Here is a 17,250-nt window from a genome sequence, read left to right on the forward strand (position 1 = left end):
CCTCCTGCCTCCCCCTATCCTCCATCTGCAACAGCTGCAGGGCAGGGGCCAGAGGCAGATTCCCGAGCAGGAACTTCTCCCACGTGTCAGTGCCTCCTGCTCCTGCACTGCCATCCCCTCCTGTGACTGCAGCTCTGCTGGACTCCACAGCTCTGGTCATGGCTCCTTACACCAGTGCAAGCTGGAGTTATACCAGTATCCTCTGAGGAACAATCCCAAGTGCTTTTGGCCCACACAGGCACAAAACGACTGTGCAAATGCTTTGCTTTTATTAGGTAAATGATGCAGATGGACAAACTGATTGCCTTGGGAAAGCCTTGTGGAGGGAGGCGATGCTAGCCCAAGGTTCCCAGAGGAGGTGGTCACTCCTCTACAGGGGCAGAGCCTTTGCCCCTCCCGAGGGCTTGGTGAGGTAGAAAGTGGCTTTGCCACTGTATTTCTCCTGAAAAACAAGAGGGGCAGTCAAAGCTGGGGGAAAGGCCCTGCTGCTCAGTTCCACACTCACTCTACCTCCACTCTTCACTGAACTGGAACTCCTGGTCATGTTTCCTCTCTCCCACCTCTGGCAGAGGACAAAGGTCTCTCCTCATTTCAGACCCTCCCCTGCCCCTTCTTTCCCCCTCCCCATCTATTTTGAGGGTGCACCATGATCTCATAGAGCAGCAAAATGATGTTTGCCTTGTTCACAGGCCCCATGTCCGGACACCCCCATTCTACTGGAATTTCCAGCTACCTGTGCACACCAAGGTGCTGCGTTAGGGAACACTGGTGATGGCACTGAGATCTTTCCCAGGCTATAACTGGCAGTGTTCAGCTCAGGATTACCCAAGCTCAGCTCAGATCATTTTTCTGTGGATGGATTTGGCTTTCCTGAAGCTCCCCCAGCACCTTTTCATTCCCTTTCTCAATGCAAAGAGGTCATGGGGCAGGCTCTGTGCTGTGCCCCTGAGTGTTCCCTTGGGATATTTCAGTCAGTCTCCTGGGGCTTTTCTGCCACGTACCTGGATGTGCTTCTTGGCTCTGTCTGCAGCCCCAGCCTCCAGCAGTGTCACCGTGCAGCCTCCGAAGCCTCCCCCGGTCATCCTGCTGCCATAAACCCCATCGACTTCCAGGGCTGCCGCCACCAGCACGTCCAGCTCGGGGCAGCTCACTTCATAGTCATCCCTGGAGAGAGGAGAGCCCTGCTCTGCCCTGTCCTGCACCCTGGGCACAACCACTGCACCCTGACAGCTCCAGCTGGAGCAGTCACTGCCATGGCTGCAGTGCTGGGTGCTGCAGACCCTGGCCCAGCTCTGCCTGGAAGGGCTGTCCTCAGTCACTCTCACCTGAGGGAGTTGTGGCTCTCCACCATCAGCTTCCCGAAGGTCTTGTAGTCCCTGTTCCGCAGGGCCTCCGCTGCCTCTGATGTCCGTGTTATCTCGCCGATGACGTGCCTGGCCCGCCGGAACACCTCAGCCCCCAGGCGGCTCCTGGCCTCTGCAGAGACATTTGTGTCCCTGCAGCAAAGCCTCACAGCCTGCAGGATGCTGCAGGGCTGCATCCTGCAACCACCCTGCGCCAAAGCTTCTCTGCCTGCAGCACGCTCCCATCACAGGGTGTGCGCGCGCCCACCCACCTCCCCCAGGTCTCAGCCCACGGGGCACCAAGCTCTTGATGCCACAGGGAGTGACCAAAGATGGGGGGGGGGGGCTGTCCCCACCTTCCAGTTCGGCTGGGGTGGCATCCCGGAGGCTGGCCTTGCCCAGAGCCGCTGCTGCCTCCTCGCACTGCCGCCGCCGCGTGGGGTACTCGCTGCCCGTCAGCGTGTGCCGCACGTTGGAGTTGGTGATGAGCACGGCCAGGCTGGCATCGCTCAGCGGAACAAGCACCGTCTCCAGGGACCTGCAGGGAGAGCTCAGCCGTGTGCCCGCCCCCCTGCCCGCCCCGGCTCTCAGACATCCGAGTGAGGCCACGTGGCAGGCAGATCCAGAACTACGGAGGCAAAGTCCAGGTGGTTTGGGATTTCACTCCAGCACTTCACTCCCTCCCAAATATTAGTTCCATAATAGACCCTAAGGACCGTGGGAAAGACAACCCAGGAAAGTAGCAGAAAGGTTGCAGGAGGAGGAATCAAGACCAGGAGGAATAGAGTGCAGGCTGGCCCACCCCCACGATGAGGTTTTGGGCGGGGTCCAAGGGTTAACCTCTCTCGGCACTCCTGCCCTTAGTTCGTGGCCACAGGGCCAGCTCAGCCCCAGCTGCTCAAGGAGGCGGGCGCAGCAGAGTGAGCCCAGCCCTGACCCTGACCTGCAGTCGATGAGCAGCGCGTGGCCCTCCTTGCCCATCACGGATATGAACTGGTCCATGATCCCACAGGGCATCCCAGCAAACGTGTGCTCCGCCTTCTGGCACGCCAGTGCCTTGGCTACCAAATCCCCCTTGTCTGTGCCACAGCAGAGACACAGGTTAGCAGTTCCTGCAACTTTGTCCCTTGCCTGGGGGCAGGGGAAGCAAACATGGAGGTAAAGGAATGGGGTTTTCCCACGGAATGGGGTTTTGCAGCTGCAGGTGCTTTTTCCTGCACCACTGCATGGCCTCTATGCCAGCCTGGACCCCAGATCCAGCTGGATGTGATAATTGACATTGGTATTTCAGGTATCGTGATTTTTGGGGCCATTAAGGTGGGGAGAGAATGCTCCCACGGGAACTTCCTCTCATCCCCCTAGCCAGCCCCAGGAAAGGTCCATGGATTTTAGAGGTTTGGGCAGGTCAGGCTGGATGAGCCAGAGGAGCCACACAGGCAGGGCAGTGCCAGCTGGGAGTTGTTACCCACTCACAGCAGCATTTTCCCAAGGGCTGTGGGATCAAGCTAAGGGCACCTCCCTCATCCCAGCTCCCACCTAGAAGCAGATGCCAGGGCCCAGGACAGGCTGCTGCCTTACCAGGGCAGAGCTGCTGCAGGAAGGTGTAGGTAGCCACCTCCAGAGCAGCTGAGCTGGAGAGGCCCCCGCCCAGGGGGATGTCACTGGCCGTGACAGCATTGAAGCCTGGCAAGGGACTACCTGCTGGAAGAGAAGAGGAGGGGGGCCATGAGCCCTCCTCTGCAGGGCTTTGTGTGCCCCACAGCTCACAGGGAATGGCACAAGGAGTCCCTGTGCAACATTTCAGAACACAGGGTGACCCACAGCAGAGTGTGACCCTGCAGCCCTCCTGTGCTTGGGGAGCCTTTGGAACTCAGCCTTTGGAACTGAGATTGAGTTTGCAGGAGCCTGGTCCTGGCAGAGCTACAGGATTACACAGACACTAGAAGAGCCCCTGGAGCGCTCCCAAAGCTGGATCTGAACAGCAGTTCCCTGCAAGGGGGGCTCTGACCCACCCCTCAGCCCGGCCTTACCGGGGTAGTGCTGGATGACGCCCTTGACGTAGTTGGCCCAGTGAGGCTGCCCTGGGCTCAGGGGTTTGCTGGCAGTGGGAGCCGGGAACTGCACCTTGTGGGGCTCATCTGCCTCTGCCGAGGTGGTGATGATGGTGATGGTCTCATCCTGTGTGGGGGCTCCCACCAGCACCGTCCCCAGCTGCAGGGCCTGGAGATGGGGAAGGTGAGCTCAGACCCTGCAGCACCCCTTGGAGCATCCCCCCAGGTGGCAGGTGACAGCTGTGGCTGCTTCAGCTCACAGCTCGAGCATCCAAGTGTTCTCTTTAGCCCCCCAGAGCACCCATTGCACACTCTGGCTTGGTACAGAATTAAACTTCCTGCCTATTTACTGACCCACAGGGTTAGTAAATAGGCAGGAAGTTTAATTCCCCTTGAATGTTGTGCCTGACCCCCAGTTTGGTGGCGGGTGCTGCTTCTTGGGCTCCGGGGAAGTGGTAACCACATCAAGAATGGGAGAGGCTTCGGGAAGTTTCCTTGCCTGCCAGGGAATTCAGCTGACCTGCTCCCACGGTCTTCAGCCTCACAGTAATTAGCTGTAGGTTTGATTTAGGGCTGAGTGGGGACTTCACCGCTGAACCAAAGCGGCTCGGAAGGAGCAGGAAGCGCCTGCTGTTCTAAACCATCTCTGCCACCAAAACATCACTCTCTGGGAACGAGAAGTTGTTTGACGGGGCTGCAGAAAAAAGGCTTCAGCCTCTCGGAGAGGTGTTTGGGAAAAGAATCACAACGCCGTGAAGCAGAGAGGAGTTGGTCTGCAGGGGGGGCTGCAGCAGGTCCGGCTCCGAACCCCGCTCTCTGGGCAGGGGATCCCGGAGGATCCCTCAAGGTCCTGGGTGGGCTTTCCCGGAGGGAACATCCCGAGACGGGGGTGGGAAGGCGGTGGCCGAGGACCCCCGGCGGCTGCCAGGAGGACCCGGAAGGGTGACATGGCGAGAGCCCGGGGCCGGAATGGCAGAGCACGGCCCTTACCATGGGCAGCACGAAGCCGTCGTTGTAGTCGGTGTGCTCTCCGATGAGGTTGACCCGGCCGGGGGCCCACACCGCCAGCAGCGGCTGACCACCGAAAGCCTCTTCGTACGCCCGGCGAGCGGCCGCCAGCAGCGACGACGGACCATCCTCCGCCATGGCTGAGCTGCCCCGCCTTAGATGGGTCCCGCACCGCCCCCGAGCAGCTCCCGAACGCCCCGAACCGCCCCCGAACGCCCCGAACCGCCCCCGAGCGCCCCGAACCGCCCCCAGGAGCCCCGCACCGCCTCGAGCGCCCCGAACCGCCCCGCACCTCCTCGAGCGCTCCGCACCGCCCCGAACCGCCCCCAGGAGCCCCGCACCGCCCCGAACCGTCTCTTCTCACGGTCCTGGGAATCGCTGTTGGTGCGCATCCCTACGGAAAGGGCGAGGGCTCGCCCCTACACCCCGAGTGTACCTGCGGCGGGGCCGGCACCGAAGATTTATACCACATATATCCATATCCCAAAGCCTGTCCTAATACACGTAGATATTAATACGTGTTTGTTTTGTCACGTGTCTCATATATGCAGGTCCTGCCTATGCAATGTATGGAATTTATATACCTGTACAGATCAATAAGTGTATGTGTCACTGTGTTACGCCTATGTACATCAGCGTCTTTGCTTTCCGTTCAACTCCACGTACACCTGTGTGTGTGTGAGGTTCCCCCCGCACGTGGGGCCGGGCTGCTCCGCTCCCCTCCTGGGGCGGGGCCCGTTCCCTGTTCCCGGTTCTCCGTTCCCTGTTCCTAGTTCCTGGTTCCCATCCAGCCGCCGTCGTGGGATCACCTGGCCTTGGGGGACGACGAGCCCATGGCCAGGAAGGAGCCGCTGCTCAGCGCCCTTAAAGGTGAGCGTGGGCCCCCCGGCACCTGTGCGAGCTTCTCCTGGCCGTGCTTGGTACCGGTCTGACCGGACTGACGGCCGGACCGCGCTGGGGCTCCCCGAGCCAGCCTCGCCGCCCGACCTTCGCTTTGGGGAAGTTTACCCGAGTTCCTGCCCGGCGCAGCGGCGGCAGCTGGGAAGGGTCGGGCCTTGCCGAGGTGTCGGACCCCCCCCGCCGGGCCGTGCAGAGCTGTACCCCCGGTACCCCCTCCCCTTTCCCCGTCTGGGCACCCACGGGTGCCGCCGCTCTCTCTTCCCCGCAGGAGGGGTGCTGCGGCTGCGGGAGGGCGGGGGCCCCTGCACGGGACACCTCGCCGCACTTCGTGTCCCTCTGCCAGCTGCTGGAGAGCGTCCTGCGCAAGGGTCTCCGACGTGAGTGACCCTGCGTGCCCGGGCGGGCGGTGGCAGCTGCCCCGGGCCCGCGGCGAGGGGTCTCGCACTCCTTTTCTCCCGCAGAACCGGCCTGGCTCTTCCGCAGGCGGGATTACTGGCACTGGCTGGAGCAGCTCCCCGCGGGGACCAGCGGCCGGTGAGCGCCCCAGATCTAGACTGGGGTGAAAATCTGAGCTGTGGTTCCGTCTGTCGCGACACGCTCATCCCAAAGAGCCCAGGTGCAGGGAGGACCCTCCAGTGTGCTGCCAAAGCTGCTTCCCCTCTCCCCGAACCGGCCGGACCCTCTGTCCGTCAGCATCCGGAGAGCCGGGGGCTGTGAGCGGGCGCGGACGGCGCAGGGCCGCGGGCGGTGCTTTCCCTGCAGGGGAAGGTGCTGGCGGTGGCCGTGAGGCAGCTGGCGCAGACCCCCCGACTCCTGGAGGTGCGCACCTGGGGGGAGCTGCTGCCCACGGACCGTGGGCTGCGAAACGGAGGCGTAACCTGTGCTGTTTCACTGGCTTTCAGTTTTATGATCCAGGGAGCTCCATCCTCGGCAGTGAAGATCTCCGGGGTAAGATGGTGGCTCACCCGAGGCAGGATGCAGCCTGTGATATGGCGCTGCACTGCTGCAGGGGATGGGGAAGAGTCCACTGTGATTTTTCTAATCCAAACTTAACGCTGGAATCTAAATACATTCCTGCAGTGATGGAAAAAAATCCCCAAACAAATGTGTAAATATTTAAACATTATTTGAATCCATTTAAGGTTGGCTTTAGTGGCATGGGATAGGAAAATTTCTTCTGAAGTATCTTCCATGTTATTCATTTGTACCAAGGATTCTGGCTTAAGCAGACCCAGTCTGGCTTTGAGGAGAGGCAGTGTCGGATCGGTTTGGGCTGAGGGGAGGCACGGGAATTTAATGGCTGCATTGCCTTGATAGGCTGCAGCACTCCATCCATCCACAGCCAGGCTCCTTGGGGGACCAGGCCAGGGTGGAAGCCTTTAATCTTTTGATTATGATAAATAACCCCATGTTAAACCTGTACATCCATGGTTTATAAATCACCCGTGCTGCTGGTGCATGAGCAGATTGCAGACCTGGCAGTGCGATTGCAAGGTTTGTGTAGGAGAGCCTGGGCAGCTTTGCTGTGCTTCTAAGGGGAGAAATAGTCAGTGGCGTTTGCTGCAAGTCTTGGTCTGAATGTTGGGAAAAAAGGTACCAAGCTGTACCTGTGCCAGCAGCAGGAGCCTGGCATGAGCCTCCAGCAGCACTTGGGTGCATGGTGCTGGGACGCTCTCAAGGCCTCACTCCCAGGACTCATTAGTTACACTGCAAATGGCTTTATTCTGTCCTCTGCCATGCCCCTGTGAGGCTGTGGCTGCCAGGAACCTGGTGGTGACTCTGCCTCTCTCTCCATCCCCATCCCTCTGCAGAGCCTTTCCTCTCGCTGCTGCTGGTGCTGACAGAGATAGATTTCTCCCTGGACCTGCAGGTGCAGTTGTGAATCAGTGGGGTGGTGACCAGCATGGGGCTGCCAACGTGGGGCCCCAGCCCTTCCCTGACAGGACCAATGGCGCTGACACTCCTTTGTTTGCAGAATTACACCTTCTTGGACGAGAGCTGGCTGCTGCCGGTAAGAGCCCAATGCTGCTGGGAGCCGTCCTTCCGCCACCTGGCTCTCCCTGAAAAGTCAAATGAGGAAGATAAGGAACGATTTGGTGGGGAGGGATTGCCACACACCCCGGGGTGAATTGGCTCAGGTCCACCAGGATGAGCAGAGCTGCCTCTGCTATTGAGGCTGGATCCTGCTGGGTACCTGCATCATCATCAGGAGCAGATCCCAGCATTCCCAGGAGTAAAACCAAGCAGGAGAAGCACCCGGGCCTGAATCTCTGATATAAGTGAAGTTTTCCCATGCTCCCTTCCCTGATTTCTTGCCAAAAAAAATCCCCATTTCCCTGGACTGACACAGATTACGCATCAGTTGGTTTCGCTCTTGGTTTGCTCAGTGAAACATCAGTGTGTTGTTGAGAACAGCGGGGATGCCTTTGTGACTTTTAACGATGAAGAGCATCTCTCCACCACCTTTTAAACCCAAAAGAATCCCCAAAAAGCTCGAGGCAGCTTTGGGACTGGCCAAGGCGTGCACTGAGCCGTGGTGCTGCTGCAGAGCCTGGGATGCCGCTGGCTTTGGGGCATTTCTGGCAGCCAGTGTCCCCACTGGCCGCGGCTCAGGCCCGGCTAATGCGATGTGATAGTGAGTGCTGCTGCACACAGCAGCGCCTCTGGGGAGGGGCAGCTGCGTCCCCCAGCTGCGTGGGGACATGTGGGGTGAGGCAGGAGGGCTCTTCAATGAGTTAAGGGTTTGCTGTTGCTTTGCCATCCCATCCGTAGGGCAGCTTTGTCCCTTGAGGGTCTGGGCACAGCCGAATCCTGAGAGAGGACAGAGACAAGCAGCCACTGATGGTCCCAGCTCAGCCTGGGGCACTGGGACTTGCCTCTCCCTGGGCTCCCAAAGCCCTGGGTTGGCATCAGTGCCAGAAATTATCCAGGGCATGGGGTCCCTTGGATGTCCCATGGCCATTGCCAAGGCCACTGTCACCATCCACTCTCTTTCAGGTGTGCAGTACTTATGAGACCGTCCCGTGACGATAACGGGGGATGGTGCTCAGGTAGGAACTCTTGATCCTCCTCTCCACTCTGCAGAGGGATCTGGTCAGCACAGCCCTGAAAATGCCCCAAAAAGGGAAATAAATATCCTGCTGAGAGCATTGGGGCTGTCTCAGGTGCTTTTCTCCCAATCAGCTCAGCCTTGCCAGTAAATGCTGTCCATGAGGTGCTTTTCCCTGCATTCAGTGTATGGGTGAAATGTCATGAGTGGTACAAAAGGGGAGCCAGGCAGGGTCCTGGGGCTGAGTTGAGGCTTGGCTGCACCCCCAGGTATGTGGATGGCTGAGTTTTTGTCACCAAGGTGCTCCCCGAGAGCCAGGCAGAGGTGGACGAGGTGGTGCTGGCCGGTGATGTCCTCAATGAGATCAACGGCTGCTATCTGAGATACGCCTCCCCTGGGCAGGTGGGTGGGGACAGAGGGCTGGCCTGTCCCCTCTTCTGCCCTGTGCTCCCTTCTGCTCCTTCCTCCCTCCAAGCTGGGGCTGTGCTGCAGAGGCTGAAGGTACAACCACTCACCTTCCTCCTGCTCCAGTGGCAGTGGCACGACGGGACAGTCTTTGAGCCACTGCTGCCCTACCTGAAGGCCCTGAAGGAGAAGGAGCCCCACTTCCAGCCACAGCACAGCCCCCGGCACAGGGGTGAGGGGCAGCCCCAGCAGCTGCAGGGGGGCAGGTCGGTCTGTGCCATGGGCAGCCCCCAGGCTGGGCTGAGGGCCCTGGCACTGGGGTAGCCCTGTGCCCACACTATCCCTGATCTCTGCTCAAGGTTGTGGGGCCAAGGCTGCCCCTGTGGCCTGGAGGTGAGAGGGGCAGGGGGCTGGGAGCATCTTCCCCTGCAAAAGCAGCAGGAGGGATGTGTGGGGTCTTTCCTCTGATGGCCCTGAGCCCGTTGCTCCCCAGGCTGCTCTACAACCTGCAGTTCCTGAACCAGACCAGTGTTGGGACGGTGAGCCTGTGGGGCAGAAACCTGCCAGGGGGTGAATCATCTCTTCTGGAGTTCTCTTCATGTGTCCAAGGGTTATTCCCTCCTTCCCATTCCATTTCAGTACAGTGGCAAAGAGGTGCTGGAGGGGGCCATCCCTGTTGTGCTGGAGAGGAGCTTGGCAGTGCGGGTGAGCAACAGGGCTGGGGACATCCTGGGAAGGGCTCTGTGAGAGAATTCAGGCCTTGGATATTTTTTCCAGCTCCAGGTTCACTTGGCTTGGCTGAATATTTGCCACCCCATCACCCCTGTGGGTTTTTTTCAGGTCAGAAGCATCTCAGCAGCCGGGATAGGAAAGGGCATTAAGGAAAAAATGCAACCGCATGCAGGAAAGCGCTTGGAAAACTCTGGGAAGGCTAAGCCTGATTCCAGGGGTGCTTTAGGGCTCAGGTCACTGTTGCTTGAGCCTCTGGGGGGTGTTTGTGAAAAGACTGAAGTGTGGAAGCACTGGGTCGTGGACAAAAAAGTGCAGCAGAGAGAAAACTTGAAAAAGCTGAGGCTGACTGTGCTTCATCACCTCTGCATTTGGATAATCTCTGGTGAGTGTCTGATTAAAAACAGAGCTCAGGGCTGTGCTGATCAGGGCTTCTTCTCCCTCATCCCCCTGCAGGAGGTTTTATTTGATGTGAAGGAGGCAGAAATCCTTGTGCAGGAGAGGGTTTCTTCCAAGGTGAGTGAGTGACATCCAAGGTCTTGGAATCTGGTGGCATGGGGAGCCCAGCTTGAGGGGTCCTGGGGATAGAACAAACCAGGAACGGGGCCAACAGGGCCTGCCCACAGCCCCGAACAGCCCCTCCCTGTCCCCTGCACAGCTCCTGTGCCGCCACCCCTACCCCTCCATCTCCTGGGTGGGACACTGCACATGGAGCCCCAGGATCTTCGCCTTCTGCGTGCTGTGAGTGCTGTCTACGGGTCCTGGCAGGGCACAGAGGGATGTGGCTCTGGGAAACCTCTGAGTGAGGTACAGAGCAGCCACAAGGTCCCTGCTGCGGTGGGAGGTAGGGCTGGCTCAGAGCTGGCTGGATAATGGATGTGTTTCCATTTTTAGCTTTTCCCCCGAGAGCCCTGACGGGAGCATGTTTGACTGCCTGGTGTTCGCATCCAGTTCTGAGCAAGAATGTGAGCAAATCATCGGGAGAATCGGTAAGGGAAGGGTTTTTAAGGCTTCAACTACCATCAGTCACACCAGGAATACCAGGAATTCTGTTCCGGTCTGGAACAGAATCCTCCTTCATGGAGGATCTGACTTCATTCCTTTTGTTGAGGTTACTAAGATGAAGAGATATTTCTCTGGTGTGGGTTTTTTTTTTTTAAGGACCACTAGACAATGATTTTATTTCAAGAAACAGCTTCTAGGCATACCCAGATGCTTCATTGCTTCCAGTAAGGATTGGGAGGAAATACCATTTTCAAGGGATGTTATTTTAAACATACTTTTCTCGCAGGAGCTGAGGCTGCTACTGGAGCTCAGCACCAAACCAAGCATTCACAAAAAAAAAAATCCTATGACCTGGAATTTTTCATTTTCAATTGGCCTAAATCCAAGTTGTGTGGTTTTTCCTGAATTACATGGGCTACTGAGGAGTCTCAGATTTCCCATGGGGATATTCCTGGCAGGCAGGGTCCCTGGACAGATCTGCCCCAGTGATGGACCTGAGATCACTGAGCCTCACATGGAGTTTAAGCTGGTGCTTAACTTTGTGTCTAAGTTGTGAACCTAAGTACTTTGTATCAAAGGTATCTTTTCGCCTACAGCTTTAGCAAGGAGAATAGGAAAATACTTGTTTAAAACCCATCATCTCAGAACAGGATTTGGGCAGGACTCTGCTGCAAACCAGGGGCTGAGGTTTGCTCCGAGCAGTGTAGGACAGGGAGGTGAGGAGCAGGAGGAAGCAGCTGTGTGAGAAGGTGGGTGAGGAGTGCCTGTTCCTCCAGCTGCAGGATTTAAGCACACAGAGTGGTTTGTCTGAGGGAGAAGAGCACAATGAAGCACCACTGTCCCCGCAGCAGCTGAGGGATGCAGGCCTGCCTCCCACAGGAAGTTGGGATGGATTTCATGCTCTTCCTCACCATGGTGGTGGGAGATCACAGAGAGCCACTCTAGTTTACCCCAGCCTGGTGGGAACTGCTGCTACTCTTGCCCCCAAACAGCACAACTTCCACTGGAATAAATCAAGCTGGGCTGGCTCAACCACCGCCCTGTGCTGCTTTCTGTGACACCTCCAGCCTTACTCGTAGAGCCTGTTCTGGCAGGGCTGAGCAGCCTTGCCCTCCACTCAGGGTTAATTACCGTGGCTCAGGTGCAGTCTGAGCACTTTCCTCCTCCACAACCCAGCAGGGCCTAGCAGCTGAGGAACCCAGACCTGCCTTAGCCCAGCCTGCAGCAAAGGTTTGAGTTCAATCACCTTCCATCCAGAACTCTGGATGGGAAATCCCCATGGAGCACCCACCCCATGTGCTCAGCAGCCCATCTTGCTCCCAGGGTGCACAATCAGCTGTTCCCCCTGCAGATCAGGACTGGCACAGCCCACTGCCACAGGAACGCTCCCCACACTGCTCGGGAACAGCCAGGTGGTTTTGCTTCAGCCAGACCAGTCACAAGTCCAAAATAAACTTTCCCTGCAGCCACTGGAAAGAACTCACAGCTAAGCTTCTGCCCTGATCAAAGTCCCCCCAAAAAGCCACTGCAGCTTCAGCCACTCCTTCTGACCCCCTACACAGCTGTAGGGCTCCACTCTCATGAGCCCCAGCAAGGACTCAAGCTGCACAAAATCTCCAAAATTCTCCAAGAGTTCTCCATTCTGTTGCCAGCAGAGGTTAAGTTGCCAAAGCAGCAGCCCAGGATTACAGGAATCTGTAGGAGGCAGAAGCTTCTTCAAGCCCATTCAAACCAAATGACAAAGACTCCTCAGATGTGAATGTAAAACATTTAATTTAAAAATGTTGACACTACAATATATAAAATAGCTATTATAAATGCACATAGTGTATTCTATAGCTGCCAGGTTTACGTTTTTAGGAAACTGTAAGTTACACTGTGGTTAAGACTTGTAATTTCACCCTCTGAAGGAAGTCCACATTTGATCACAGTGATGCATGGTCAGACTAACAGCCCCAATTGTTAAACACTTGGATCAAGTCATAACCAGTTTTATTGCAAAAGGACCCTGTACACATTTATATCAATTCTAGTACCTTACAAGTTTATCTACCCAACAAGTCATTAACATACAGAAACATGCATGAGAAGCAAGAAAGAACACCCATCCCTTCTGCATATTAGCAACTTGTCACTCCCGAGCCCGAGGCTCAACATCACTGAGGTTTATGTGAACAGTCACTTTTAGCATTCATCCTGAGTGAAAGATGGAATGACTTAAGTACAAATGCAACATATTATAAACAATTTCTTACAAAAAAAGTCACAAATTAAAACCAAAGTATTTTACAGAATTAACTACAAAACACCATAAAAACAGCCTTCACTTAAGCCCTCTCTCCCCGTATCCTGCGAGCCAACTGGATATCTTTGGGCATGATGGTGACTCTCTTGGCATGGATAGCACACAGGTTTGTGTCTTCAAACAAACCCACCAGATACGCCTCGCTGGCCTCCTGTTTCAAGAGCACAAGAAATGTTGTTAAAAAACCCTCAGCGCAGCTCCCCGGCACCGCAGCCCAGCCGGCCCTCAGCAGTACCTGCAGAGCACCGATGGCCGCACTCTGGAACCTCAAATCTGTTTTGAAATCTTGGGCGATTTCCCTGACCAGCCGCTGGAAGGGCAGCTTGCGGATCAGCAGCTCCGTGGATTTCTGATAACGACGGATCTCACGGAGCGCGACGGTTCCCGGCCTGGATGGAAGAGGAAGGAGGGGGCGGTGAGGTGGAGCAGGGGCTGCGGCAGCCAGGGCCGAGCCGAGGGCCTTACCTGTAGCGGTGAGGCTTCTTGACGCCGCCGGTAGAGGGGGCGCTTTTCCGGGCCGCCTTCGTGGCCAGCTGCTTGCGCGGCGCTTTCCCCCCAGTGGACTTGCGGGCGGTCTGCTTTGTACGGGCCATTTTTCCTCACTTACCTACAGAGACACACACGCGTGATACCAGGGCCCGGCTGTCCCCGTAACCCCAAGCGGCCAATTCCCTCACGCTCCAAATGCCCCCCTCCCCCGCCGCGGGCAGGCGGCCAGCAGCCTCCGCCGGGACGGGGAGGAGGGGTAACGGTTACCCCGCCGCCCCCGCCTCGCGGCCCAGCCGCTCCCGTCCCCGGGGAGAGCGGACTGAGTCACGCCGCCTCCTCCTTCCTCCCGGGCCGCCCCGCGGTGGGGGGGGGGGAGGCGCAATGGTGGGGGGGATGGGAACCGGCCGTGACTCAGGGCACGTAGGCAAGGCCCGGCCTGTCCGCCGCGCTCCCGGAGAACCCAAGGCCTCGAGCGGCCGCGCAACACCACCGCCCGCTTCGAGACGCGTCCGCTGTCCGGTACTTACCGGTACGAAGAGAAGGAAGCGCCGGTGCCGGTAGCGCTGCGCGCCGAAGCTTCTACGCTGTGCCGCTGCCGAACTGCTCCTCAGCCGCCGCGCCGCACACTGCGCCCTCCCCGCCGCGGGGACACGCACTTTATAGTGGGGGCGCGCGCGCGGCGCGGTGGCGTCACAATGCCTGTAAGCAACGCGCCGCGCTATTGGCCGGGACCTCCGCCGGCGCCGTGGCGTCACCACACACAAAGGCCGTGCTTCGGTTCTCCGGCGCTGATTGGGCGCGTGGCCGAGCGCTGATTGGTTGTTAAAGTAGGCGTCCGATTGGGTGTTCAGGGAGGAGAAGGATCCAATCGGTGGCGGGCGGGCGCTCTGCTCGCTGATTGGACGAAACGGGGCAGGGTTTGGATCCTACCCTTTGTTGCGAAGCTCCACAATGGGAAGTCAATAGGAGCGGGGCGAGCGGCGGCGGCGCCGTGGGATCCCCCGGGCACCCCCGGCCGGCCCCGGACGCCCCCGCCGCGGAGCCCCGGCGCCGGCCTGCGGAGCAGAGGCGCCCGGCGGGGACTGCGAGCGGCGAGGGCCGGGCCGCGGGGTCCCCCCGCCTCCGCCCCCTCTCCCCCGGGAGCCGCCGGTGTGCGGCCGATCCGCACCGCGCTCGGGGGTGGGTGGCCGTGGGGCGAGCGGAGGCCCCGCAAGGGAAGGGGTCTGGCAGCACCTCCGGCACTTCTTGTCCGGATTTGTCATTCCAGATGCCAAGGAAGGGCTGTCACGGATTCGCACTGGGCAGTAGGGCTGGGATGTGACATCCCCATGTCAGAGCCTGACCTTTGGCCCTGCCAAGGGAGCAGTCAGGAGATGGGGCTCAGCCCCTCTACGCTGCCATTCCCCAAATCACACTGATCTGTGGGTCACCTTCCCCCCAAAAATGAATCACAAATTTTCATTGCTAGCAGAAATCCAGAATCCATGCTCCCTGTTGGTGCCATCTTAGTATTTATCTTCCTAAGATAAAGAACAATTAAATAATAAAGCTTGCCTTTTGCAGAAAACTGCTGCCTTAAGTTACACCATGACTTATATCACTATTTTACTGTATTTGCACTGACTGTGGAGGCAGGTCCCTGCCCCCACAGGAAGGCTCCCAGGATCAAGAAGAACAGGTCTCAAATGCCCTGGAGTTGTAGCACGTAGGATATGCAGGGAACACAAACAGACGCTCCTGAATGTGTCCCTGAGGTTCCCAAAGTGGAGCACTGGGATCACCCACTGCATGAGGCTCTGCATCCTCAGCCTCTGGCTCAGAGGATGGAAGGATCAGGATGGAGCCCTGCATGTTGTGAATGCATTGGGAGCGTGTCCTTCTCCTCCGTCCAGGCTGCCACTCAAGCAAACGTGGCACCGTGGTGTGACACGGCTGTCACGTGTGCCCAGGCTGTTACTGCCCAAGGGACATCATCTCCCCTGCCTCTGGTCCTCATTTTCAGGTTCATTTTCTCTCTTCTAAAGGAAAATGTTAATTATTTATCAGAGGTAAAAAGGTGTGTATCCACGTAGTGGCTTTGGAGGTGTGGGTAAACACTCACTGCGTTGTTTTGGAAGGTGGAAAGGGAATAAAGCCCCTTTAGTCTGAGTTGTTCAGGCTCAGGTAAGATAAAATTTCTGGAGGTAACAGCTTTTAAAACATTTGCTGCTCTTGAGAGCTCACTGCCCTGTCACTAATGCCAGGAGGCCAGGTGAAACCTTGTTACCAGGAGTTCAGAGTCCCCTTAATTATTGCCTTCTCCAGTTTCCCAGCAGTGGCTACTTGGACTTGAGAAAAGCCTGGGGTGGAACAGGGTGAGAGGCAAGTGTACACACAGAAGCTGAGGAGGGCAAACCAGCACATGCTAGCAAAGATGGGAATAAATGCATCCTGGGCACATCAGCTGGAGTGTCCTCAGTGTTTCCCCATGGCTCGGCAGGACGTGTGCCGAGGTGTGAAACAGCTGGAACGCAGTGTCAGCACCGGGTGCAGAGTAAACACCAGCCATGAGGGACTGGAGCCGGTGGCATCCAAATCCCTTTGGACAAAGTACAGGTCGGTGGTGTTTTCGGTGTGGTTCCTCAATAATCGAGTGGCTTTTCCAGCAGGTTCATGGCTGACAGTGGCTCTGGTTGGGTGTGTGTGTGGAGATACTCACTGAAACACCTGCTCATGCCTTGACCAGGAACTGCATCCTTCCAGTGCTCCAGCTCTCCGTGGAGGGTGGTTAGATGAATAAGAAGGTAATTGATATCCTGTGACTTATTCCTGCAAATGCCTGGGAATAAGCTACTAAATCACCTCAGGACAAGCCTGCCTGTAGTAGATACTAAATCAGTATAAATAGGAATTGAAAAAGTGATTTGCCTCCCCAAACCAGCTGCAAAGACCAGGCGTAAAGTTTATTATTAACGTTGCTCAGCCTGTGTGGACTGGCAGAGGTAAAAAAGGTGTTTGCCCGATAAATGCTGAGTGCCCTTTCCCACAGCGCTGGAGATCCCAGCGCCAGGAGCAGTTCTGAGCAGAGCCCAAGAGATCAAAGTCCTATTAAAAGAAACTCCTATCATTTCCTCCCCTGGGAGAGGAGTTAATTGGCAGAGGAAGCGCTCCGCATGGGAATTCGGCCGATTCCTTGGACACGGCTGCTTGCGGGGGGAATGGGGGGGTTCTCCCAGGGGAGGACGGGGAGCCCGTGCTCCGATGTCCCAGCAGCCAGGTGCCATTGGTGTCACCTGCTCCCAGGTAGGTTCTTCATGCGCTCGCTGGGCCTTCCTCCCCTCCTCCTCCTCCTCCCCCTCCTCCTCGGGCCGCAGCGCTGCTCCCGGGCACTTCCTGCGCGGCGTTGTCCCGTGGGTGGGGAGGGCCGCGGAGCCATGAGCGATGCCAGCACTAAAATAACCTCTGGCCGCGCTCCCGCGTCCACGCGCGGCCCCTGAGGCAGAGGAAGAGGGCGAGGAAGGAAGTGAGGCCGCCTGACACAAATAACACCCGGCCCCTCACCAGCTCCCCCGGACCGGCCTCCCCCGCTCCGGTCCCGGCCGGCCTGAAGGGGCTGGGCCGAGCGGGCTGTGCCGCCCCCGGGCTCGGTGTCCGTTCAGGACTCGGTGCTCCCCCAGGGGCTCGTTGCCATCCTGTGGCTCGCTCCTCGCCCTCAGGGCTCGGTGTCCCCCACGGTCTCCATGTCCCCCAGGGGTCAGTGCCGTCCCTGCGCGCGGGGCTCCCCCAGCCCCGATCCCGCCCCACCACCGGGGGGAGCCCAGGCGCGCCGCCCCCACCTCTCCGCGCACTACATCTCCCGTCGCGCCCCGCGCAACAGGAAGCGCGGAGGCCGCGTCGCCGCGGGGCGCCTCTGGGAGTTGTAGTCCCGCCGGCCGGAAGCCACCGCCCGCCGCGTCCCGGGCCGGCGGGCGGCGCGCGCGTGGCGGG

General features: G+C 58.1%; 3 protein-coding genes across 3 annotated transcripts; 1 reads left to right on the forward strand and 2 right to left on the reverse strand.

The window, feature by feature from the left end:
• Positions 1–247: 247 nt before the first annotated feature.
• Positions 248–4,612, reverse strand: GALK1 (galactokinase 1). Its single transcript, XM_050981239.1, has 8 exons — positions 4,385–4,612; positions 3,374–3,563; positions 2,922–3,044; positions 2,287–2,422; positions 1,700–1,881; positions 1,326–1,476; positions 1,002–1,164; positions 248–442 (listed from the first exon to the last, which is right to left on the reverse strand). Exons 1-8 carry the CDS (start codon positions 4,538–4,540, stop codon positions 371–373), a joined length of 1,173 nt encoding a protein of 390 aa, XP_050837196.1. The 5' UTR covers positions 4,541–4,612; the 3' UTR covers positions 248–370.
• A 415-nt stretch (positions 4,613–5,027) lies between these two features.
• Positions 5,028–12,771, forward strand: LOC115484547 (uncharacterized). Its single transcript, XM_050981579.1, has 11 exons — positions 5,028–5,072; positions 5,176–5,322; positions 5,571–5,679; positions 5,786–5,836; positions 6,021–6,121; positions 6,205–6,250; positions 7,114–7,172; positions 7,278–7,313; positions 9,942–10,001; positions 10,144–10,226; positions 10,380–12,771. Exons 1-11 carry the CDS (start codon positions 5,028–5,030, stop codon positions 10,660–10,662), a joined length of 1,020 nt encoding a protein of 339 aa, XP_050837536.1. The 3' UTR covers positions 10,663–12,771.
• On the reverse strand, positions 12,245–13,978 carry LOC108962680 (histone H3.3A). Its single transcript, XM_030232200.2, has 4 exons — positions 13,812–13,978; positions 13,261–13,402; positions 13,031–13,184; positions 12,245–12,946 (listed from the first exon to the last, which is right to left on the reverse strand). The coding sequence occupies exons 2-4, from the start codon at positions 13,386–13,388 to the stop codon at positions 12,818–12,820; spliced, it is 411 nt and encodes a 136-aa protein (XP_030088060.1). The 5' UTR covers positions 13,389–13,402; positions 13,812–13,978; the 3' UTR covers positions 12,245–12,817.
• Positions 13,979–17,250: the final 3,272 nt, after the last annotated feature.

The sequence above is a fragment of the Serinus canaria genome, chromosome 18, assembly GCF_022539315.1.
Source record: "Serinus canaria isolate serCan28SL12 chromosome 18, serCan2020, whole genome shotgun sequence".
NCBI lineage: Eukaryota > Metazoa > Chordata > Aves > Passeriformes > Fringillidae > Serinus > Serinus canaria.